Source organism: Musca domestica, unplaced genomic scaffold, assembly GCF_030504385.1.
Source record: "Musca domestica strain aabys unplaced genomic scaffold, Musca_domestica.polishedcontigs.V.1.1 1, whole genome shotgun sequence".
Classification (NCBI taxonomy): domain Eukaryota; kingdom Metazoa; phylum Arthropoda; class Insecta; order Diptera; family Muscidae; genus Musca; species Musca domestica.
The window spans coordinates 31000624-31025518 of NW_026712114.1; the positions used below are offsets into that span (position 1 = coordinate 31000624).

At 34.5% G+C, this 24895-nt stretch overlaps 7 protein-coding genes across 7 annotated transcripts; 3 read left to right on the forward strand and 4 right to left on the reverse strand.

The window, feature by feature from the left end:
* Positions 1-2703: 2703 nt before the first annotated feature.
* Positions 2704-11535, forward strand: LOC131802507 (uncharacterized). The gene is made up of 5 exons (XM_059123024.1): positions 2704-2915; positions 2980-3066; positions 7392-7460; positions 11158-11292; positions 11361-11535. The coding sequence occupies exons 1-5, from the start codon at positions 2817-2819 to the stop codon at positions 11454-11456; spliced, it is 486 nt and encodes a 161-aa protein (XP_058979007.1). The 5' UTR covers positions 2704-2816; the 3' UTR covers positions 11457-11535.
* LOC131802137 (cecropin-A2) lies at positions 5737-6162 on the reverse strand. Its single transcript, XM_059121593.1, has 2 exons — positions 5963-6162; positions 5737-5861 (listed from the first exon to the last, which is right to left on the reverse strand). The coding sequence occupies exons 1-2, from the start codon at positions 6059-6061 to the stop codon at positions 5769-5771; spliced, it is 192 nt and encodes a 63-aa protein (XP_058977576.1). The 5' UTR covers positions 6062-6162; the 3' UTR covers positions 5737-5768.
* Positions 7131-7630, forward strand: LOC101889296 (sarcotoxin-1B). The gene is made up of 2 exons (XM_005179658.4): positions 7131-7319; positions 7392-7630. Exons 1-2 carry the CDS (start codon positions 7221-7223, stop codon positions 7485-7487), a joined length of 195 nt encoding a protein of 64 aa, XP_005179715.2. The 5' UTR covers positions 7131-7220; the 3' UTR covers positions 7488-7630.
* On the reverse strand, positions 9646-10130 carry LOC101889469 (cecropin-A2-like). The gene is made up of 2 exons (XM_005179659.4): positions 9954-10130; positions 9646-9859 (listed from the first exon to the last, which is right to left on the reverse strand). The coding sequence occupies exons 1-2, from the start codon at positions 10050-10052 to the stop codon at positions 9767-9769; spliced, it is 192 nt and encodes a 63-aa protein (XP_005179716.3). The 5' UTR covers positions 10053-10130; the 3' UTR covers positions 9646-9766.
* A 1900-nt stretch (positions 11536-13435) lies between the features above and the next one.
* On the reverse strand, positions 13436-13831 carry LOC131804224 (cecropin-A2-like). The gene is made up of 2 exons (XM_059126796.1): positions 13689-13831; positions 13436-13620 (listed from the first exon to the last, which is right to left on the reverse strand). The coding sequence occupies exons 1-2, from the start codon at positions 13785-13787 to the stop codon at positions 13525-13527; spliced, it is 195 nt and encodes a 64-aa protein (XP_058982779.1). The 5' UTR covers positions 13788-13831; the 3' UTR covers positions 13436-13524.
* Positions 13832-18018: 4187 nt separating this feature from the next.
* LOC131804248 (sarcotoxin-1C-like) lies at positions 18019-18513 on the forward strand. Its single transcript, XM_059126844.1, has 2 exons — positions 18019-18201; positions 18269-18513. The coding sequence occupies exons 1-2, from the start codon at positions 18103-18105 to the stop codon at positions 18362-18364; spliced, it is 195 nt and encodes a 64-aa protein (XP_058982827.1). The 5' UTR covers positions 18019-18102; the 3' UTR covers positions 18365-18513.
* Positions 18514-21237: 2724 nt separating this feature from the next.
* LOC101888936 (cecropin-A2-like) lies at positions 21238-22062 on the reverse strand. The gene is made up of 2 exons (XM_005179656.4): positions 21877-22062; positions 21238-21812 (listed from the first exon to the last, which is right to left on the reverse strand). The coding sequence occupies exons 1-2, from the start codon at positions 21973-21975 to the stop codon at positions 21717-21719; spliced, it is 195 nt and encodes a 64-aa protein (XP_005179713.1). The 5' UTR covers positions 21976-22062; the 3' UTR covers positions 21238-21716.
* Between the last annotated feature and the right edge of the window lie 2833 nt (positions 22063-24895).

Genomic DNA, 24895 nt, shown 5'->3' on the forward strand with positions numbered 1-24895 from the left:
TGTAAAACACTATAATATTCTTGATCTGCTTATTAGATGGATTGTTTTTCCATTTGCAACATCTCGAAATATTCGTCTTAGACCCCATAAAGTAAGTAAGTGACGGTAGGTTTTTCTTGAAATCTAGATATAGTTTAACATTTTTATGATGTTTTGTATTGAAAATGTTTAATATTTGTACACGTTTACGTATAGTAGCACCTCCTAATTTACGGTATTCCACACATTTTGTCAAAGTCCCCATTTGGTGTTACCTTCTGATTTTCAGTAATTTTAAGGTTTATTCGTGGGTAGTTTCTCAGTTGGTAGTTTAATTTTCTCGGGTATAACGAATGTTTAATATGAAACATTTAATATGAATACAGGGTGAGATAAAAAAATACAAAGTCACAAGTCATAATTTTTAAATTTTTTTAAATTTTGTTGAATGAAAGCAAAAAATGTGGGAAATAGCATCAAATTTGAGAATATGTTTAGATTTGTTCGAATTGGTCACCTTTGGCACGAATTATTATGGCCTTCAAACGGCTAATAAAACCGTCACTGCGGTATTTTGGCCCACTTGATATTTTGGACACTTTGGTATTTTTTAGTGCCAACCTTGCTTTCCAAAATACTCCAGACACAATAGTCCAATGGATTGGTATCCGGAGATTTTGGTGGCCATTGTGCACTGGAAATGAAGCGAGGAACCTCATTTTGTAACCATTCTTGGGTGGCGCGTGCTGAGTGCGATGGTGCTGAGTCCTGTTGGAATGTCCAAGATCCGCGGCCAAAATATTTGCGTGCCCAAGGCTTTAATACACCCTCCTGAATATTTTCGCAATAATATTCGGCATTTATTCTGATGCCACGGTCGATTAATACGAGCGGAGAGGGTCCATCGGCTGTTATGGCGGACCACAGCATCACCGTGGCCCGCGCTTGAGTTCTGGTGGCCAACCGAAGGTGCCACGCGGGTTTCGATCAAGTCGCTTCTTTACTTTTCGAACCATTTCTGCTGATGTTGCTGGTTTCTTTCGTCCACTTCCTTGACGTCGGGCTACGCTACCAGTATCACGGCAACGAGCGATGGTACGAGACACAAAAGATTTATTCACATTTAAATGCTGGAGTGCTCTAACGATAGTCACTTGTTATTTTTCAGCCAAATATAAAGAAACCACACTATCACGCTTGAATTCCATCACGAATAACTTTTTTTCTGGAAAATTTTGCTTTTGTACGCTTGTAAACATAATAATAAGCTGTCACTGGAATAATTTTAACAGCTGTCGGACGAGTGGTTTAGAAGTGACAGCAGTCTGAAGTTGGTTGCAGTTTTTCATCTCACCCTGTACATCTTCATCCGATTTTACGGTTATTGTCCACCACATATGTAATATCAGCCCAAATTGAATAGAATTTTTATACCCTCCACCATACTATGGAGGGTATATTAACTTTGTCATTCCGTTTGTAAGTCCTCGAAATACTCATGTCAGACCCAACAAAGTATATATATTCTTGATCACCTAAAAATTCTAAGTCGATTTAGCGATGTCCGTCTGTCATTATTCACCGTTATAGTTTCAAATTACGTATTTAGGGTTCGTAATGGGAACTACAGTCTGTGATAGAAATTTCCCTATGCAGGTGCAGGTCTTCGTATAATCTCCATATATCAGTATCTCCTTATATTCGGTATTTTGACAATTTTAGGTACAATACTCATCGAAATTATTTGCGATGTCGTATTTGAAGTTCGTAATGCAAGCTAAGCCTGTGACAGAAAATTGTCTATGCAGGTCCAGGTCGTCGTATAGCCCCTATAACGGTACCTCCCTATGTACGGTATTTTAATGATTCTGGCTACATTATTCACCGTTTATTTCAAGTTTCGAATTTTAATATGGTAATGGCTTGTGACAAACAATGCCTATGTAGGTGCACGTCGTACAGGCCCTAATATAACGGCTATATTCGATATTTTTAATATGTCAACAGAATTTTCGCCGAATGTTATAGTTTTCAGAAACTTTCAAATTCGTTCTAAATGGTGGAGGTTATTTAAAGTTCGGCCCGGCGGAACTTACTCCTTTTTATTTGTTTTATATTCAACCGAATTTTACCATGAAGCTTCGTCCGATATATTTATTGCTCTAATAAAAATTTTTAAATATCATACTTATCGAAGTTATATCATGCACTATACATCAATGTTATTGGGTTCAGAGTTGGTATGATCTACTTCACATAAAATCCCAATATAATCTTTTTGTTACGTAAGCTCTACTAAACACGCATAGTGGTGTAGGGTATCATATAGTCGGCCTCGCCCGACTTTTGACATTTCCTTACTAGTTAAATTTATTTTTTTATGTATTAGAACTAAATAGTTTCTCATTTTTACAGAGGTCTTAATACCTAATTTTGGTGTTTATTTTTGTCAATGCACAATGTAACATTGTGAAAACGGAATTTCCATTTTTCTTTTATCATTAACACAAACATCATTGTCTAGATTAATCATCCGATATACTTCTCCATTCCTTCTTAAAGAAAGGGAGGCTGCTCAAACATCATAAAACCCAATAGCCACATGAAAGTCTTTGTGGGGAAATACGCTCTCTTACATGTCTTTAAAGTAATTCCCCTAATTTTGTATTTCCTTTTTCAACACTGAAGAGTACGGTACAAAATGTGTCATTCTGCTTGCTAAAAATGTTGTCTATAAAAGCTTAGGTTGCTGTTGCGACCGGCATCAGTTTGCCATCAAACTTAGAACAAAGTAAAGCTTACTCCAACATACAATCACAAAATAAAAAATCATTATTATGAACTTCAACAAATTGTTTGTTTTTGTTGCCTTGGTTTTGGCTGTCTTTGTTGGCCACAGCGAAGCGGGTTGGTTGAAAAAGATTGGCAAGAAAATTGTAAGTACACTTAAAAACATGATTTAATATTTTAATAAAATTATTTTAACATTTTGATGGATAGGAACGCATTGGACAACATACCCGTGATGCAACCATTCAAGCTATTGGAGTTGCTCAGCAAGCAGCAAATGTGGCTGCAACATTGAAAGGGAAATGAGAAACCTGCTAAAAAAATACAAAAGTGAACTGATGACATAGGATAATATAAAGTAGTTTTAAGTTATTTATTGTAATAAAAAATATATGAAACAAAATATTAAAGGCTTTTAACTGTAATTTTTATAGTAAGAGTTTGCACATATCAGAGAGATTATATCGATGTCTCCACCTGATTAACTTTAATCGCTCAAGGTCCTTTTTATATCCTCTGTCTGTCTGTTGTTATCACGCTATCTTTAGGACTAATTGAGATAGAAGGCTACATTTTTGCACACATGTATATTTTGCCAGTTGGAAGGTTAAGTGAATGGGCTATGTCAATCCATGTTTTCGTACAGTCCCTATATAACGGAACCTCCCAGTATTCGGCATTTTGATGATTTTAGCGACATTTTTTAACGGAATTGTCTCAAATTTCGTAATGGTTGTTCTTTATTTAGACAATTTTAGCGACATTATTCACAGGAATTGTTTCAAATTTAGTATTTAAAAAAAAAAAACTTATGCAAAACAAAAAATTTCAATTACCTTCCAAATGCTGGAGGATATTGAAAGTTCGGTAGGGGCAAACTTAACTGCTTTTTACTTGCCCGAATCCACATTTATGAAGACTGCGACCAAGATAACTCCAAAACTAATGAAACGATATCATTTCCTTCCTTTCCTTAGTCATAACTCCCGATTTTCGGTAATTTTAAAGTTTCAGGATAGACGGGGACAATTCCAAATAAAAATATCAACAATGTCCGCTATAGGCACACATTAAATGTATTTCGAAAAATATTTTATATATATTCATGTTTCGGTCCTGGTATTAGGAATATCCCCCAAGTAACGCTAAAATTATTGTTATATGGCACATACTAACTACATTTGGTATTTGGAATTATATCCCATAAACCGATTTGTATAAAATTTGGTATTTGGAGCTCTTAAGTATTCCTAAACGTAGAGAATATAAAAAGTTTGACACCTTTTTTCGTTTTCTCATATAATGTAGTTTTCGATTGAAACCGATTTTATATAGGGTGAGATGAAAAAACTGCAACCAACTTCAGACTGCTGTCATTTCTAAGCCACTCGTCCGACAGCGGTTAAATTTATTCCAGTGACAGCTCATTATATTGTTCACAAGCGAACAAAAACATTTTGGTGAACATTTTCCAGAAAAAAAGTTTTTCGTGATGGAATTCAAGCGTGATAGTGTGATTTCTTTATATTTAGCTGGGAAACCACAAGTGGCTATCATTAGAGCACTCCAGCATTTAAATGTGAATAAATCTTTTGTGTCTCGTACCATCGCTCGTTGCCGTGATACTGGTAACGTAGCCCGACGTCAAGAAAGTGGACGGAAGAAAACGGAAACATCAGTCAAAATGGTTCGAAACGTAAAGAAGCGATTTGATTGAAACCCGCATTGTAGTGCTGAACTGGCGAATTTTGTTTTCAATGATGAGAAAACATTCGTTGTCCAGCAGTTTGTAAACAAAGAGGTCAGCTGAAAATGTGCACCTTCGGGTGGCCACAAGAACTCAAGTGCCGGCCATGGTGATGGTCGCTCACCGCTGGTATAAATCGACCGTGGCATCAGAATAAATGGTGAATATTATCGCGAAAATATTCTGGAGGGTTTATTAAAGCCTTGGACACGCAAACATTTTGGCCGTAGACCTTGGATATTCCAACAGGACTCAGCACCATCGCACTAAGCACGCGCCACCCAAGAATGGTTACAAAATGAGGTTCCTCGCTCATTTCCAACGCACAATGGCCATCAAAATCTCCGGATACCAATCCGTTTTGTCTGGAGTATTTTGGAAAGCAAGGTTGGCACTAAAAATACGAAAGGGTCGATCACCTCAATCAAGCGCTTGGCCGAGAATGAGCCAAAATACCGCAGAGCAACATTCGGGCAGCGTGTTACGGTTTCATTGCCCGTTTGAAGGCCATAATTCGTGCAAAAGGTGACCAATTCGAACAAATCTAAACTTATTCTAATATGTGATACTATTTCCGACATTTTTTGCTTTCATTCAATAAAATTTAAAAAAATGTAAAAATTATGTCGTTTGACTTTGTTGCAGTTTTTTTTATATCACCCTGTATTTTCATAGTAAAACTTGTCATGTATTCAACCCTATACCAGTGACTTACTAAATTTACATCAATAAGAGACGATCCAAAGAAAAATCAAATATTACAAAAATAATCATTTTTTTGTTTTTATGGCTCTTTATACAACCTGTCGAAGGCGAATGAGATAAATATATTGACTTAAACCTCTATAATTTAAGTAGGAGCTTTGGATTTTGAAAAATCACTTATATTATTTCCAGTTACTTTGATTATAAATTATGAGTGCCACTTCGTCGTAGGCATGTTATGATTTTCTTAAAATTCTAAATTCATGTGGGCATCGAAAATTCCTATTTAGGTTGATACTATGAGATAAATAGGATACAATTCAGAGAGAGATATATAGTTGTAAGTTTACATGATTCGTATTATACTTGTATATTTGAGTTATTCACAATGTTAACTGGTATATGACCCAGAATTTCCAGTTGTCTAGGCCATGGTTTTGTAATTGTCTCGTGGTGTAATTAAAACAAAAAGCGTTTAATTTTTTGTACTAAATTTCTAAAGGAAGTTTTTTATTCATTATTTTTTATTGATATTGACTCGAGAATATTAACCCTTTAATGTGGCGGCAACATTAGCTGCCTGCTGGGCCACACCAATAGTTTGAATTGTAGCATCACGGGTATGTTGACCAACACGTTCCTATAAAATAAATTTAAAAAAATATTAATTTTGTAATTTACTACCCATTTAATGTTAGAAATTATTTTTTTTTTTTCAAAAAAAAAAAAGCTGTTACTCACAATTTTCTTGCCGATTTTTTTCAACCAACCAGCTTCACTTTGTCCAATGCAAACAGCCAAGACTAAGGCAACGAAAACAAATAATTTATTGAAATTCATTTTGCGGTTCTTTATAAATTTGCGATTGTTTCCTCTGGAGAAATTATGAAAGACCAAAGCTTTTGCTAGTTTTGTGTGTAGCTACAAACTGATGTAGATTTTGAAAATGAACTTGGCTTTTATACCCATCGTTCATTGTTTCAAGATGTGTAGTTGATTTTTGCTTGCCATAAAGGAATGGTTATTGCGGGGAACTACTTTAAGACAAATGATAGGTGATTCCACAAGTTTGTGGGGGTAAAATTCTGCCGCAAAAGTTTCTTATTGTTCTATAATAACGATTGTTTTTGTTTATTCAGCTTGCTTTTGCTCTTCAGTGTTTTCGTTTGCACTATTTAAAAAAGTAACGTATATTTCGTATTTACACGTCGATGGAAAGTAATATTTTCATAATCAAAATAAAAAATAATTTTTGCAAAAGTTGGATTTTTTATTAAATTATCTGTTGAATGTGCTTTAAATAATTTACTATGAAATTATCCTTTTTGTACTATACAAAAAATAACTCCTGAAGGTTTATAGTGTATAGAAAGATTTTATTAAAAATACGACTTTAAATTTTGAAGGAACAAATTTGAACTATACTTTCAAAATCAATTTAACATTCCGGTTTTTGACCTAAATAAAACTCATTTTATTAGGTTGAGTATTTATTCTGTATCAGAACAATATTCGAAAGGGGTTTGAAGTTATATGGAATGTAGATTGAAGAAAAAATTCGCGTGAAAATCCAAAATTTTAAGCTCTTTTACTTATTCTATTTTAACGTAAGCCTATTACTAATCCTAAAAAGAAAAAAAAAAACTGTTTAACTTGAAATCATTTTATTAAGGGAAATCCACTTTTTAATCTTAAATCTAAAAACTAATCATCAAATGCCACAAAAAGAGACACATTAAAAAGGTCACTGAGCATGAAAGCTTCAGTGGGAAAATACAAATTCCCTGAAATTTCTTTTTGAGTAAATCCCCCACTTCGTGTTTCCTTATTAAACAAAAAAGAATCCAATACAAAATGTGTCACTACCATTGCTTATCATACGTTTGTGTCGAATATAAAAGCTCAGTTTGCTCACGAGATCGTCATCAGTTTGCTATCAAACTTAAAACAAACTAAAGCTTAAACACAACACATAATCACAAAATTAAAAACCATCATCATGAACTTCAACAAAATGCTTGTCTTTGTTGCCTTGGTATTGGCTGTCTTTGTTGGCCATAGTGAAGCGGGATGGCTGAAAAAGATTGGCAAGAAAATTGTAAGTGAATTAAATATCATTTAATAGTTCAAAAAATTCAATACATAACAATTTCTCAATTTTTTCTATTAGGAACGTGTCGGACAACATACCCGTGATGCCACTATTCAAGCCATTGGCGTTGCCCAGCAAGCGGCAAATGTAGCTGCAACATTGAAGGGGAAATGAGAGACCTCCTACATACTTTTAAAAGAGAACTGATAGAATAAGATAATGTAAATTATGTTTAAATTATTTATTAAAATTGAAAAATATTGAAAAAAACATAAAGACGTTTTTAAATATAATCCTCTTATATTTTTTAATATTCAGTACTCCGTTTTTGGGAATGTTTCCATGCTTTTTAATTCGTTATAAAAATTAAAAAAAAAAAAATGAAACTCAAAGCCTTTCCTCGAGGTCACATTTCTGTCTGCGAGTTTCACTACTCCAAGACTTATAAACGACTTTCCTGGAAAATTCAGTACTTATTGGCTTTATTTAAAAAACGCTGTTTATGTCTATAAAAAATCAGAATATATGGGATACTTTCATGCAAAAAATTCAATGGAGCTTCGCAATTAGGTATAGCCTCATATTTAAACTATTACGAAAAACATTTTTATATTGATTCATATTTTGGCGTATGTCATATGACCAATTAATTTGTGTTTTGTGTCATTTCTAAGTAAAAGTGGGTGTAATTTGTTTTTTATATCCTCCACCTTCGAAAGGTGGGTATAGTAACTTTGCCATTCCGTTTGTAACATCCTTAAATATTCGTCGTAGACCCCATAAAGTATATATTCATAATCAGCATAAAATTCTAAGTCTATTTAATGATGTCCGTCTGTCTGTTGAAATCACGATACAGCCCACATTATTTGACATAGAGCGCCAAAATTTAGCAGAGCAATTTGTATTGTGTCTCGGATGGTATTTTGATGATTTATGCCACATTTTTTCACGGATTTGTCTAAAAATTGGTATTTGTTGGTTATAATGAGTTCTAGCTCCGTTGGCGAAATATTGTATGTATAGGTTCACGCTTTTGTATAGCCCTATATAACGGTACCTTCCGATATTCGGTATTTGGATTATTTTTGCCACACTTTTTTCACGGATTTGTCTAAAAATTGATATTTGTTGGTCATAATGAGTTCTAGCTCCGTTGGCGAAATATTGTATGTTTAGGTCCACGCTTTTGTATAGCCCTATATAGCGGTACCTCCCTATATTCGGTATTTTGATGATTTATGCCACATTTTCCCAAGAATATGTCTAAAAGTTTTTATTTGTCGGTCATAATGGGCTCTAACATTTCCTTTACCCTAAGGTGGAGGGTATTAAAAGTTTGGCCCGGCCGAACTTAATGTTTTTTACTTGTTTAGACCTTTTGGAGGGGATATTCCCAAATGCTAAAATTATTGTTAAATGGACCACACTGATCACATTTGGTATTTGGAGTTTTATCTCACTAATGAATGGCATGTAATTTGGAGCTCTTTAGTTTATCTAAAGGTACAGAATATAAAAGGTTTGACGTCTCTCACCTCAATAATATATTCGAATGTTCTACATAAAATACAGTTTTAGTTCTATAATGTTATAATTTACATTAAAGTTATTGTTTTTTTTTTTTTGGAAAAATAAATAATTTCAACAATTTCTATCTGGGGTGTATATTTTTTTTTGTTTTTCAATATTTTTTTTATAGAGTAAAAATAAGATGTATTTTTCCGATATTTTTCATAGTAAAACTTGTCATGTATTCAATCCGATCTCGGTGACCTACTCAATTCACATCAATAAGCGACTATCAAAAGAAAAATCAAAAATTACCAAATTAGCGAGAGATTTCCAACCAAGTTTTTATGGCTCTACACAACCTGTCAAAGGCGAATGGGGTAAATATATTGCCTTAAACCTCTACAATTTAAGTAGGAGCTTTGAAAATTAAAAAATCACTTATATTACTTCCAGTTACTTTGATTATTAATTAGATTTAGGCTGTCTTTGTATAGAGAAAAAAAGAAAATGCCAATCAATACATTTTCTTATAATTCCCAAATGAGTAATAATTCTTTGCAGTCATGTTATGATTTTGTTAAAATTCTAAACACTTTTATTACATATGTATGTGGGCATAGGAAACACCGAATTAGATTAATACTATGGGATAAATAGAATACAATTCAGAAAGGGATAGATGTTGTCAGACTACAATATTCGTACTATACTTGTATATTTGAGTTATCCACAATGTTAACCGGTATATGATCCAGAATTTCCAGTTGTCTAGGCTAGGCTTTGTAATTGTCCCACAGTGTAAATAAAACAAAAAGCGTTTAATTTTTTGTACTAAATTTCTAAAGGAAATTTTTATTCATTATTTTTTATTGGTATAAATAACTTAATTATATGTTTAATGCTAACTTATTTAATAGTAATAATAAGACTCGAGAATATTAACCCTTTAATGTGGCGGCAACATTAGCTGCCTGCTGGGCCACACCAATAGTTTGAATTGTAGCATCGCGGGTATGTTGACCAACACGTTCCTATAAAATAAATTAAAAAATATTAATTTTGTAATTTACTACCCATTTAATGTTACAAAAATTTTTTAAAAAAAAAAAAAATGCTGTTACTCACAATTTTCTTGCCGATTTTTTTCAACCAGCCAGCTTCACTTTGTCCAATGCAAACAGCTAAGGCTAAGGCAACGAAAACAAATAATTTATTGAAATTCATTTCGCGGTTTTTTATAAATTTGTGATTGTTTTCTCCGGAGAAATTATGAAAGATCGAAGCTTTAGCTTTTTTAGTGTGTGGCTGCAAACTGTTGTAGATTTTGAAAATGAACTTAGCTTTTATACCCATCGTTCATTGTTTCAAGATGTGTGGTTGATTTTTGCTTGCCATAAAGGAATGGTTATTGCGGGGAATTACTTTAAGATAAATGGTAGGTGATTCCACAAGTTTGTGGGGGTAAAATTCTGCCGCAAAAATTACTTATTGTTCTATAATAACGATTGTTTTTGTTTATTCAGCTTCAGTGTTTTCGTTTGCACTATTTAAAAAAGTAACGTATATTTCGTACTTAAACGACGATGGAAAGTAATATTTTCATAATCAAAATAAAAAAAAAATATTTTTGCAAAAGTTGGATTTTTTATTAAATTATCTTTTGAATGTGCTTTAAATAATTTACTATGAAATTATCCTTTTTGTACTATACAAAAATAACTCCTGAAGGTTTATAGTGTATAGTAAGATTTATTAAAAATACGACTTTAAATTTTGAAGGAACAAATTTGAACTATACTTTCAAAATCAATTTAACATTCCGGGTTTTGACCTAAATAAAACTCATTTTATTAGGTTGAGTATTTATTCTGTATCAGAACAATATTCGAAGGGGGTTTGAAGTTACATGGAATGTCGATTGGAGAATAAATTTGCGTGAAAATCCAACATTTTAAGCTTTTTTACTTATTCTATTTTCACGTAAGCCTGTTACTAATCCTAAAAAGAAAAAAAAAAAACAGTAAATCATTTTACTAAGGGAAATCCACTGTTTAATCTTAAATCTAAAAACTAATCATCAAATGCCACAAAATGAGACACATTAAAAAGGTCACTGAACATGAAAGCCTCTGTGGGAAAATACGCATTCCCTGAAATTTCTTTTAGAGTAAATCCCCCACTTTGTGTTTCCTTATTAAACAAAAAAGAATCCAACACAAAATGTTCAACTACCATTGCTTATCATATGTTTGTGTCGAATATAAAAGCTCAGTTTGCTCACGAGATCGTCATCAGTTTACTATCAAACTTAAAACAAACTAAAGCTTAAACACAACTCACAATCACAAAATTAAAAACCATCATCATGAACTTCAACAAGATGCTTGTCTTTGTTGCCTTGGTATTGGCTGTCTTTGTTGGCCATAGTGAAGCGGGATGGCTGAAAAAGATTGGCAAGAAAATTGTAAGTGAATTAAATATCATTTAGGAGTTATAATTTCAATACATATAATTTCTCATTTTTTCTATTAGGAACGTGTCGGACAACATACCCGCGATGCCACTATTCAAGCCATTGGCGTTGCCCAGCAAGCGGCAAATGTGGCTGCAACTTTGAAAGGAAAATAAGGAAAATATAACAGTGTTAAAATAGAGAACTGATTTTATTTTTATTTATTATTTTTAAGTTATTTATTGAAATAAAAAAAATTAAAACAGACTATAAAAGGTGTTTTTATTATAATTCATCTATTTTATATTGAATAATTTTTATAATAAGTCCAGACTCTCTCAGTCTTGAAAATTGTTACTAAACATTGGACAACTCAGTTTAGAATTTTACACAGAAATCCAGCTTGCCTTTTAATTTATCATATATACAGGGTGAGATTAAAAAACTGCCACCAACTTCAGACTGCTGCCATTTCTAAGCCACTTACCCGATAGCTGTTAAAATTATTCCAGTGACTGCTAATTATATTGTTTACAAGCGTACAAAAGCATTCTGGTGAGAATTTTCCAGAAGAAAAATATTCGAAAATGTGCACCTTCGGTTGGCCACCAGAACTCAAGCGCCGTCCATGATGATGGTGAGGGCAGCCATAACAAACGATGGTCGCTCTCCGCTCGTATCAATCGACCGTGTCATCAGAATAAATGCCGAATATGATCGCAAAAATATTCTATCGGGTGTATTAAAGCCTTGGGCACGCAAACATTTTGGCCCCAGACCTTGGACATTCCAGTAGGACTCAGCACCATCACACTCAGCGCGCGCAACCCAAGAATGGTTATAAAATGAGGTTCCTCGCTTCATTTCCAGTGCACAGTGGCCACCAAAATCTCTGGATACCAATCCGATGGACTATTGTATCTGGAGTATTTTGGAAAGCAGTGCTCGTACTAAAAAATACCAATCACGTCAAGCAAGCGCTTCGACGGGAATGAGCCAAACAACATTCGGGCAGCGTGTGAGGGTTTCATTGGCCATTTGTAGGCCATAATTCGTGCCAAAGGTGATCCATTCGAACAAATCTAAACTTATACAAATTTGGCAATTTCCAAAAAAAAAAAATTAAATCCGTTAAAAATTCTGTTAAAATATTAAAAATACCGAATACCTATACGACGACGTGGACCTGCATAGGCAACTTTTGTCATAAGTTATCACAATATTTAAATGCGAAACTTGAAGAAAAATCTGTTTATAATGTAGCTAAAATCATCAAAATACCGAATATAGGGGGTACCTTTATATGGGGGCTATACGAAGACGTGGACCTGCACAGACAATTTTCTGGCATGGACTGAAGTATCCATTACGAACTTCACATGCGAAATTTGAAACAATCCCAGTAAATAATGTCGCTAAAATCGTCAAAATACCGAATATCGGGGAGTACGGTATATTGGGTCTGACATGAGTATTTCGAGGAGTTACAAACGGAATGACAAAATTAACATACCCCCCATAGTATGGTGGAGGGTATAAAAATGTAAAAATGATGAATGTTGCAGTTTTTTTTATCTCACCCTATATTTATATATAGCAAGTTGCAACGAATCGCTGAATTGTTTCGCAAGTTATGACAGATAAAAGTATTGCAAATTGTCGCCCTCTGTGGGTGAGGTACCAGAAGGGTTCGCAGATATATATCATCTTCACAACAGATCATGTTTTTACAAAAATTTTTGTCTGTGTGAAATTTGAAGAGAGTTGAATGCTTTTTTTCGCTTTCCTTGAGCTTTTTGTTTTTCAAAATCTTGAATCTTGAGATGAACCAAGTCTGAATGGTATCCGATGTTAATTTGGAATTGGAATTCTCTAATTACAGCTAAAATAATTCGAAAAATGATTCGAATTACAACGGAAAAAGTCGTAGTAATGATGAAAGTATGTATGTGCCACTGTCATCAAACGTTTGAATTTGAAATATTTCCGTATTTTGTTGTGGAAGTAAGATTTCCATATTAATGTTAGATTTCCATATTAATGTTAGATTTCCATATTAATGAAAGAATGCGACATTGCATTAAAATGGGGTTATCCCAAACGTAGACCGCTAAGAACTTGAATTTCCCGTTTTATAAAGAGAATGCTTTTGAAATTTTTAGTTGTTCATTTTGAACTTTATTAAAATAAATAAATTAATCGACTATTTAATGCTAAGTTGCTTAAAACTAATAACATCTGCAATTATTTGCCCTTCAATGTAGCGGCAACATTAGCTGCTTGTTGGGCCACACCAATAGTTTGGATTGTGGCATCACGGGTATGTTGGCCAACACGTTCCTATGAAAACAATAAGAAAATATTATTAATATTCGAATTAAGTGTTTTCAAAAACAATTGTTACTTACAATTTTCTTGCCGATTTTTTTCAGCCAACCAGCTTCACTTTGTCCAATACACACAGCCAAGACTAAGGCAACGAAAACGAATAATTTATTGAAATTCATGTTGTGGTCGTTTGTAAACACTGCGGAAAGCTTTGCTTGTTTAGAACATGACTAAAAACTGATGTAGATTTTGAAAATGATCTTGGCTTTTATAGCCATCATTCATTGTTTCAAGATGTGTGGTTTCTTTCTGTTTGCAAAAAAGGGATCTTAAATGCGGGGATTTACTTTTCGAGAAATTGTTGGTGGGTGATTCCGCAACGTATATTCAAACACACATTTTGCCGCAAAAATTACTTTTTCATAATGCTTTTGATTCCAACTATTTTTGTTTTTTCAGCTTGGTTTATTTTCCCGTTGCCCGTGTAAAAATAGTTCATTTATTATGAATTAGAAATTAGCAAATTGATCAAATATTGGACATACGATGTTACATACATGCGGGAAACTTGTAATCAAATGAATGAAAGGTAGCTTAGTCTATAATGACCATTTCGAAACTACTTAAATTATCTAGCGTACAGCTTTAAATATTTTATTTACTTATACCAAGTTTGAAGATAAAGAATTTGGTTTACTTCTAATGATGCCCCCACAAAAGTTCAACGTTTTCAAAACAAAAAAAAGAAAAAAGAAGTATCTGAAGAATTCTTTAGGGGTACCCGTTTAAGTCAGATGAGAACCAATTCTGTCTATATTACATCTTGTGTGAACAATGAAATAAAAATGGCGGTCAACTGCTTCTGGTTACTATCCTTCAATAGGTTTAAAATTTTGAATAGTTATGAAACTCAAACAAGTTGACCGATTGAACTAGAATGTATTACTCCATTCTTGCTGGTACCCCTCACACAAAAAGTCAGGTCTTTGAAAAACTCTCAAATTAGATATGATAACGTGATATGTAGGTTAACGATTTCTGGTACCTCCCATCCCGAATTTTTTGCTACTCTCCTACCGGATTTTGAAGAGTATTTCTATTCAGAGAGTATTTCTATTCTATTATTCTTTTTTGAAATACCTCTCAACGGCTTCCTGGCTATGAATAGTGGATGTTTCAAGGTTTTGTGAAAAAAAACAATCGAGTTTTTTATACCCTCCACCATACATAGTATGGAGGGTATAATAAGTTCGTCATTCCGAAATAATCATTTTAGACCCAACAAAGTATATATATTCTTGATCAGTGTAAAATTCTAAGACGATTTAGCCCTGTCCGTCCGTCTGTTGTAATCACGCTACAGTCTAAACGAATTACGATAGGAAGCTAAAATTTTACACAGATCTCTCTTTTATCTGCAGGCAGGTCAAGTTCGAAGACGAGCTATATCGGTCCACGATATCGTATAGCTCCCATATAACGGTACCCACCGATATTCGGCATATTGATGATTTTAGCCACATTTTCTAATGGAATGGTCTGAAAATACACGCAAGAAGTTCCTTGTGAGTACTTTACCCCCTGAGAGAGCACTGCCTATATAGGTCTACGATATCGTATAGCCCCCATATAACGGTACCCCCCCATATTCAGTATTTAGATGATTTCACCCGCATTTTTCAACGGAATTGTCTGAAATTCCACACAAGGAGTCCTTGTGAGTACTTTATACCTCGGAAGATAATTTTCTATATAGGTCCACGATATCGTATAGCCCCCATATAACGGTATCCACCAATATTCGGTATTTTGATGATTTTAGCCACATTTTTCAACGGAATTGTGGGCATTCTGATGATTTTAACCACTTTTTTCAACGGAATTGTCTGAAATTTTATACGAGGGGTTCTTTGTGAGCACTTTACCCCCTGACAGAAAATTCTCTGTATAGGTCCACAATATCGTATTGGATTTTATGGATTTTATTTTTTTTTTTTTTCAAAATTTTCTAATTCGTTCCAAATGGTGGAGGGTATTCACTGTTTTTTTACTTGCTGCGAAAAAAGGTTATATTTTAGGCACAACCTGGGAAAAAGTCAGACATTGGCAAATATACTGAACGTATTAAAGGACGGATTTTTTGGTTTGTGACCTCAAGGAAGAATTTTTTGATGATAATAGTATGGTTTGGTTAGTAACACTTTCAAATATTGGTTATAGACCCACAAATTTATTTATGAATCTTGCCGAGCTAGCTATGTGTGTCCGTCCGCCTGGTATCTCATGGCCGGCCCCGCACGTATATAGCCTTTGCTTACTTATTTTTTACTATATCCTCAGCCATATGGCTTAAGAGGGTATATGTAATTTGATACGGTCAAAACGTGTCTGGTCGAAACAACGGTTTTAGACCTTAGGTCTCTTTGGTCTCCGTTTCAAGACATTTGGAGCGATCTAGCGATGTCCGTCCGTTCCTCTGGCTGGCAGGTGGCAAAATAGACAATATCGGTCCACTCAAGTACATCCCCCATAAAGGGTAAACATTTTGAATAATTATAATTCTTATAAAATGTGATGTAAGAGTCCAATTGTCTTCAAATTACACACATCACAATATTTTTATTAAACCGATGTCTGCTGTTAGATGGAATATAACGGTCCACTCCTGTGAGATAAAAAAACTGCAACAAAGTCAAACGCGATCATTTTTACTTTTTTCTTAATTTTATTGAATGAAAACTAAAAGTGTCGGAAATGGCATCAAATTTTAGAATAAGTTTAGATTTGTTCGAATTGGTCACCTTTGGCACGATTGATGGCCTTCAAAGGGCCAATCAAACCGTTACACGTTGCCCGAATGTTGTTCTGCGGTATTTTGGTCAATTCCCAGCGAAGCGCTTGCTTGAGGTGATCGACACTTTGGTATTTTTTAGCGCCAACCTTGCTTTCCAAAATACCCCATACATAATAGTCCAACGGATTGGTATTCCTAGATTTTGGTGGCCATTGTGCGCTGGAAATGAAGCGAGGAACCTCGTTTTGTAACCATTCTTGGGTGGCGTGTGCTGAGTGCGATGGTGCTGAGTCCTGTTGGAATTTCCAAAATCTGAGGCCAAAATGTTTGCGTGCCCAAAGCTTTAATACACTCTCCAGAGTATTTTCGCGATAATATTCATAATACGAACGGAGAGCGACCATCGGCTGTTATGACGGCCCACACCATCACCATGGCCGGCGCTTGAGTTCTGGTGGCCAACCAAAGGTGCACATTTTCAGCTGACCTCTTTGGCAAGTAAACTCGATCATTTTGTTTGGTTACAAACTGCTGGACAACGAATGTTTTCTCATCGGAGAAAACCAAATTCAACAGTTCACCACTTTCGGCCAAGCGAAGCAACTCTTTAGCTCTTTTGAGACTATTTTCTTTCTGTTGCGGTGTAAGTTCTTGCACTTTTTTGGAATTTCATTGGCTTTACCCTGAGCTCATTTTTCAATATTTGCGAATGGAATATTACGCGAGCCATTTTTCGGCCACTGCGACGCGGGTCTCGATCAAGTCGCTTCTTTACTTTTCGAACCATTTCTGCTGATGTTGCTGTTTTTTTCAGTTCACTTCCTTGTCGTCGGGCTACGCTACCAGTATCACGGTAACGAGCGACTTAATTGCAGTTTTTTTTATCTCACCCTTTATATTTGGCACCCCACGAACTTTTTTACGTTTTTTTTAAATTATCACATTTCTCATATTAAGTGAAGGAAGTACTTGATATTGCCCAAACTTGACGTGTCGCAATAATTATTTCAGATTTATTTATGTCCGATGTCATATGGACAATATTGATCCATTCCCTCGGAACCTACTTCATAGAGGGTCAACAATTTAAATAATCATTACTGTACTCAAAATATATTTCAATAATCGAACAATGGCTGAGGTCGGATTTGCCGACAGAGGTACTTTTTACCTTGTTGTTATTGTTTTTACTGCAAAGTCGGTATGTAATTCAATTTCTTATCTGCAGTTCACTGATCTTTTTCATCTTACGTGAATATAACAAAACTGTTGCCTCAAAGAAGAAAAAAAAATCTATAAAAATCGAAATATTGTTTTCTTTGTAGAGGGAATTCCCTCTTTTAAAAGTATCTTCTCTCATCAATTACAACTCATCTACGCAGAGATCACTGTCAAGGTTAATTATATTGTTTTACACAAAAAAGGAGGCTGCACAAACATCAACAATAACAACGTCACTGATCACAAAAACTCTTTGTTGGGGGGGAAATACGCATTCCCGTAGATTCCTCTCAAAGTGATTCCCCGCATTATATTGTATTTCCTTATTCTACACAAAAAAAACTAAGAACACATTTCGAATATGCGGTAGCCTATAAAAGCTAAGGTTTCAGTTGAGTGCGTCATCAGTTTGTCATCGAACAAAGTAAAGCTTAAACACAACCACAATTCCTTTTCGATACGTACATAAGAATATCAAAATGAACTTTAGCAAAATCTTTCTCTTGGTTGCCGCTGTTTTGGCTATCTTTGTTAGTCACAGCGAAGCGGGATGGTTAAAAAAGATTGGCAAAAAAATTGTAAGTATAATAATGTGTTGTGAATAAATTAATTTTTTGCTAACTTTTTGTTTATTATAATTAATAGGAACGTGTTGGCCAGCACACGCGTGATGCTACCATTCAAGCCATTGGCGTTGCCCAGCAGGCAGCGAATGTAGCTGCAACATTGAAGGGGAAATAAATCAATATTTTTTTATTTTATAAACAGAACTGTTAGCATAAGTAGATGAATAAGTTATTTTTACAAACAAACTCAATGCAAAAAATTGTAAATTTTTTGGATATTAATAAATGAAAAGCCATCAAGGAAAATACAAAAGTAAAAAAGTATGTTTGTGGGTCGAGGGAGTTTGAGACATTTTCAGGCGCCTCTTTCAAGTAAAAACTGAATATTTTCCTCAAAAATAGCCAATTTCAACGGAAAAACTTTTAAAAAAGGGTTAAACCCTTTTCGGGAAAACATAATTGAGCTACAGTAGCTCAAAGCAAATCTCGTACACTTAGCAAACAATTTTCTTTCATGCAATATATGATTGTTATCAAATTCACTACCAGAAAAACCTGTATTTTTTAATAGTAGAACTAGCCGTAGAACAAAAGTTTACTGTTTTTATTTATATAACAAAATAGTGGCATTTATTCTAAAACTCCCCAAATTCCTATGAAAAAGCTAAAGCCGTAAAGCTTACATATATACGACAACCCTGTTTCGAACTGCGTCCAACTTCCTGCGATTGTTGGAAAATGTATTTGGGGAATTCCCTAAAAACTAATTTATCACAAAATTCCACGTGTTGTGTAACTTACTGACGTAAATATTAAAAATCTAAAAAAAGGAAAGGCCACTGTTGAATTGAAATATTTAGTAAATAAACATTACAAATTCCATAAATCTGAGATTGTTAATAGAATCCGATCTACAGTTCAGTACATCATAAAACGGTTCAAAATAGATGTATGTGTAGGAAATAAGTCAAAAGCGACAAATAATAAAATATTTACCTTGAGTGATGTGAAGTATATTTTGGATCAAAAAGGATTCATTTTTGAGTGCACCGAAACTCGTGAAAATTGCTGAAAAGGATTTGGGAAAAATATGTTGCCCTCAAACAATAAGAAATGTACTGCATAATTCGAATTACCAAGGAAGAAGAGCTAGACATAAACCTCTAATCAGCAAGCGAAATCAAGAAGTAAGATAGCGATTTGCCAAGGAGCACATATCAAAAGATTTTTTATTTTCAAAGAATGTGCTGTTGACGGTCGAGAGCAAATTCAACCTTTTTGGTTCAGATGGCAGACTTTATGTATGGAGCAAGGTAACTGAAGTGATCCTTGCAAAAACTATGAAGCGCGGGTCAGTAATGGAGTGGGGTGCATTTTCAGTCTCCGAACCTGGTGTATTGCATTTATTGTGGGTTTCTTGTGAAAGTTTTGAAAGAAGTTTTGCCATTCTATAAGGAAAAGCTCGGCTTTAGCGAATATTATAATTTTTATCAAGACAATGATCTGAAACACAAGGCTTATAAAGTGCGGTCATGGCTGCTTTATAATTGTCCCCACGTCATGGATACACCAAACCATAGTCCAGACATAAACCCCATAGAGAATTTATGGAGCTATCTCGATGGAAATATCCGCCAGCAAAGAAAAAAGTTATTCGTGATAGAATTCAAGCGTGATAGTGTGATTTCTTTATATTTGGCTGGAAAACCACAAGTGGCTATCGTTAGAGCACTCCAGCATTTAAATGTGAATAAATCATTTGTGTCTCGTACCATCGCTCGTTACCGTGATACTGGTAGCGTAGCCCGACGTCAAGAAAGTGGAAAACAATAACATTAGCAGAAATGGTTCGAAAAATAAAGAAGCGAATTGATCGAAACCCGCGTCCCAGTGGCCGAAAAATGGTTCGTGAGAAATGAGCTCAGAGTAAAGCCATTGCAAGAACTTACACCGGAACAGAAAGAAAATAGACTCAAAAGTGTTAAAGAGTTCCTTCGCTTGGCCGAAAGTGTTGAACAGCCGAATTTGGTTTTCTCTGATGAGAAAACATTCGTTTTTCAGCAGTTTGTAAACAAACAAAATTATCGTGTTTACTTGCCAAAGAGGTCAACTGAAAATATGCACCTTCGGTTGGCCACCAGAACTCAAGCGTCGGCCATGGTGATGGTGTGGGCCGCCATAACAGCCGATGGTCGCTCTCCGCTATTATTGCGAAAATATTCTGGAGGGTGTATTAAAGCCTTGGGTACTCAAATATTTTGGCCGCAGACATTTGACATTCCAACAGGACTCAGCACCATAGCATCAATCACGCGCCACCCAAGAATGATTACAAAATGAGGTTCCTCGCTTCTTTTCAGCCCACAATGGCCACTAAAATCTCCGGATACTAATCCGTTGGACTATTGTGTCTGGAGTATTTTGGAAAGCAAGGTTGGCTCTAAAATATACCAAAGTGTCGATCACTTTAAGCAAGCGCTTCGCCGGGAATGGGCCAAAATACCGCAGAGCAACAGCGGGTAGCGTGTGACGGTTTCATTGGCCGTTTGAAGGCTATAATTCCTCCCAAAGGTGACCAATTCGAACAAAACTAAACTTATTTCAAAATTTGATGCCATATCCGACATTGTTTGCTCTCATTGAATAAAATTAAAAAAAAAAAAATAAAAATTAATGCGTTTGACTTTGTTGCATTTTTTTATTTTGTCCCCACGTCATGGATACACCAGCCCAGAGTCCAGACATAAACCCGATAGAAAATTTATGGAGCTATCTCCATGGAAAAATCGCCATTGTTGGAAGAATAGCAAAACATTTAACATAGTTTTTGCGAAAAATTTTTTACATGTTTTTTTGTAAATTTAGATTTTTGGAAGTTATAAGAAAAATATTTTTTTTTGCTTTAGCTGTACGAGTTTCGCTTGGAGTTACTGTATAAACGTTGTAACCATTTATTAATACCACTTTGAATACAAATTTCTATTCTTTTTTTGCAGCACTCCATAATGGCATTTTTGCAGTCGAATATTTCAGGTATGTGTTGGTGTGTTCTTAAAGTTATACTTTCTCCTACATTTAGCATGTACTATCGCTAACGCCAATGCATTATTGACTATACACAAGTTTGAGCAGATTATGTTAATATATCTTTCTTGAATTTAGAACAATTTCCATGACATTTTCTTGAAACTCCCATTTTTTTTAAAAAATTCGATTTAAGAGAGTCCGATCTTCAAAATAGGTCCCCCAAAAGAGGTCAACATTGTTGAAAACATTAAGACCCTATGTTAGGGTTTTCAACAATGTTGGTCTATTTTGGGGAATGTTGCTCTATTTCACATCAGTTCTAAATGCGAGAAGTTTTAAAACATAAGGCATTATTTTGACATTATATAAAAGTTATTATTCAAAAGTTTGATCTTTTCAGGGGATGTACAAAGAGAGTACAAGAGTTGACAGTACAACAGTTAATTATTCATCTTGGAACTGGGATCTACTTTATTAATTTAATATTTAAATTAGCGGGATTATTTTCCTTTGACTGTTGCAACTACATTTGCAGCCTGTTGAGCGACACCAAGGCCTTGAATAGTGGCATCACGAGTATGTTGACCAACACGTTCCTTAAATTAGAAGAAAAATATTGTTTAATAAGAATTTACTTTTTTCCACCAATTAAAAACTTACAATTTTCTTGCCGACTTTCTTCAGCCAGCCAGCCTCACTTTGGCCAACGAAAGCAGCCACAATTAGGGCAACAAAAATAAAAATTGTATTGAATTTCATTGTTTGTTGTTGTGTTTTTCTTTTGAAAAATGTAAATTGATATTTTCTAATTGTTTTAAGGGCTTTGTGCAATAGACACTGATGACGGAAGCGACGCGAGCCTTAGTTTTTATAGGCAACTTAAAAGTTTCGTTTCGTGATTCACAACAATGTCTTTTTGCTGAAAAAAGAACAAAAATAAAGGGGAAATATAATTAGGTATGGTCATGTACGTATTTTTTGCAATGTGTGGTTTTTGAGTTGGGGGTTTATATTGTTGTTGCTCATTGGATTGGTTTGACTGATTTTGGTGATAGATTTATTTGTATATGGGGAAATTGGTAATTTCTGGTATTGGGTATCGGGGCTTTTGAGGCTACAAAAAAAAAAAAAATAGTACTATAAATATTTATACCCTACAACACTATGTGTTGGGGGTATTATAAGTTTGATTGGGACAAAAATTATGTAACACCTCGAAATATTGGTTTCCCACATAGAAACCTATATATGGATCTTCCTATCTCGCCGAGCTGAGTCGATCTAGCTATGTATGTCCGTCCGTCTGTATTTGTAATCACTCTACAGGTCGCAATTATGGCCCGATCTTCACGAAATTTAGAATGGAGGTGGGGCTAGGGTCAGAATAGAACCCTATTTCTTTTGGAGATGATCGCATAATATTTAAGGGTTGAAATGGACCAAAACCTGAAAAAATTCCTGATTTTACAGTTGCTCTACAGGTCGCAATTATAGACCAAACAAAGCGGAAGTTAGCATGGGGCTAGAGTTTAGGGCTGTGCAGAAGCCTTCAAATTTTGATGGTCATCGGGTAATATTTAGTGGGTGAAATAGGCTACAACATTTGTGTTAAATAAAAGTCAAATTTGTTATTAAACCGCGAATATTTTTAATCCCGGCGAAATCACAAATAGACGAACAGGTCAATTCTGACCGTTACGTAGATGCCGATAGTAAATATATCGGATATTAATACAGATTTTGTAGTATTTTGTGACATTTTTTTATTTTTTCATAAATTATTATCGCATGCGATTTTTTCAATTTGACTTATAATCTTTTTTCACCTTACAACACAGGTTGGATTTATTATATAAGGATTGCAAATATCGTCCCATCCTCACGAAAATTTTCACAAGGATAGGGTTGGGTTCAGAAGGGCTAGGCCTATTGTTTTCAAAGATGTCCGCAATATATTAGGGGTTGAAATGGACCAACAACTAAAAATTTTGCTCATTTTGCAGCGGTTATGAAGGTCACAAATAGGAACCAGAGGACATGAAATCTCGCATAAAGTTAGAGTTTAGGATAGCGGGTGCAATGGACCACTAATTTTGTGTGAAAAAATACCAGCATTACTTACAGACGATATCCGAAATACACAAAAGGCGAACTTCTGGCTTTTTTATGCTGATTTCGTTGACGAATATAGCCAAATATCGTAGACAAGCAAATCATATAGATCAGTCTAAATTTGGAGATACAGAGGGGCTTCTTGCTTTTGGAGATGATTGTAAAATATTTAGAGGTTCAAATTATCCAAAAACAGAAATGCTTTTCCGATCACACAATTGAAGCCAATCGACACGCCTGTGAAGAGAGTTAAGGACAAGATTATATTTAGCTGTAAAATGGACTACAACAACTAACAGCACGATGGAGTGCATAAATATTGGGCAAATGTCCCTAGTCAAAATCCTAATTATAAATGCGAAATCTTCCAATATGAATTTGGACATAAGGGGGCTTCTAACATACTGTAGTGTTGTAGGGTATAACATAATCGGCCCCGCACGACCATAGCCTTTGCCTACTTGTTAACTTTGAATTTTTGTCTGGGATGTACTAGAATGTGTGAACCTTTATTGCCTTTCTTAGAAGCTGTTCATTGTGGCCCTTCAATACATTTTCTAAAGAAATTTACGATTTGGACTTCGGCGAGGGCTCAAAAGTCTTCTTCTTCAAAAAATCTTTGGTAGTCCTTCAATATTACTCTTTAAATCCATGTTAATTGTTCATCTAATATTCTTATGGACCTTTAAGAAAATTATTACAAAAATCCTGGGTTATTACCTTTGACAGTCCTTGAAAAGAATCTTAAAAAAATGGCTTCAATAGGTTTTATCAAAAATTCTTAATAAAAATATGAAACCATAAATATCTTTGTTTTTTTTTTGCTCAAAAACATGTTTAAAAAATCCACGATTGTACCTCTAATATTTCCTCGAAAATATTCTTAAAATATCTACGAGTATGTTTATACTTGCCCTTGATAGAATATCCTTAAAACATGATTATAGCTCAGATAGCCATTCAAGAAATATTTTCATATATTTCCTAATATTCTTAAAAATCTATGATCAAAACATATTTTTTCAAAATTCTTAGGTAATTCACGAGCATGGTTCTGATAGTCCTTGAAAACACTAAAATAGTCGGTTTTACCAACAGGTGCATACCCCCATCCTTGAGTAATAATTTTTTAAAAGGCTGATCCTTTATGGGGGAGATTCTGAAGCAGTTGGCCAATATTGACCAATTCGTATCTGACCTATGACTTGTATAAATATTACAACGTACCAGATTTGGACCAAATCGACAACTTCCCTCACTTTATATGAGATATATGATAATTTTTGGTAAATGTGGAATGTGAAATAACACATAGCGGACCGAAGTATTCCATTTTCATATTTCATCTAATACAGATACAAATATTGGCATAGGCAAAATTTGAAGGAAATCGAACATTTATATCCAATTTTATGGGGAATCATACATTCATTATTCATCCCAGGTTTCTGGTTGAGAGAAAAATTTGACACTTTGTAACAGGAGAGATTCGCAGATATATATCAACTTTAAAACAGATCTTGCGTTAGCAAAAATGTTTGTAAAAGGTTAATTTGAGGAGATGGAT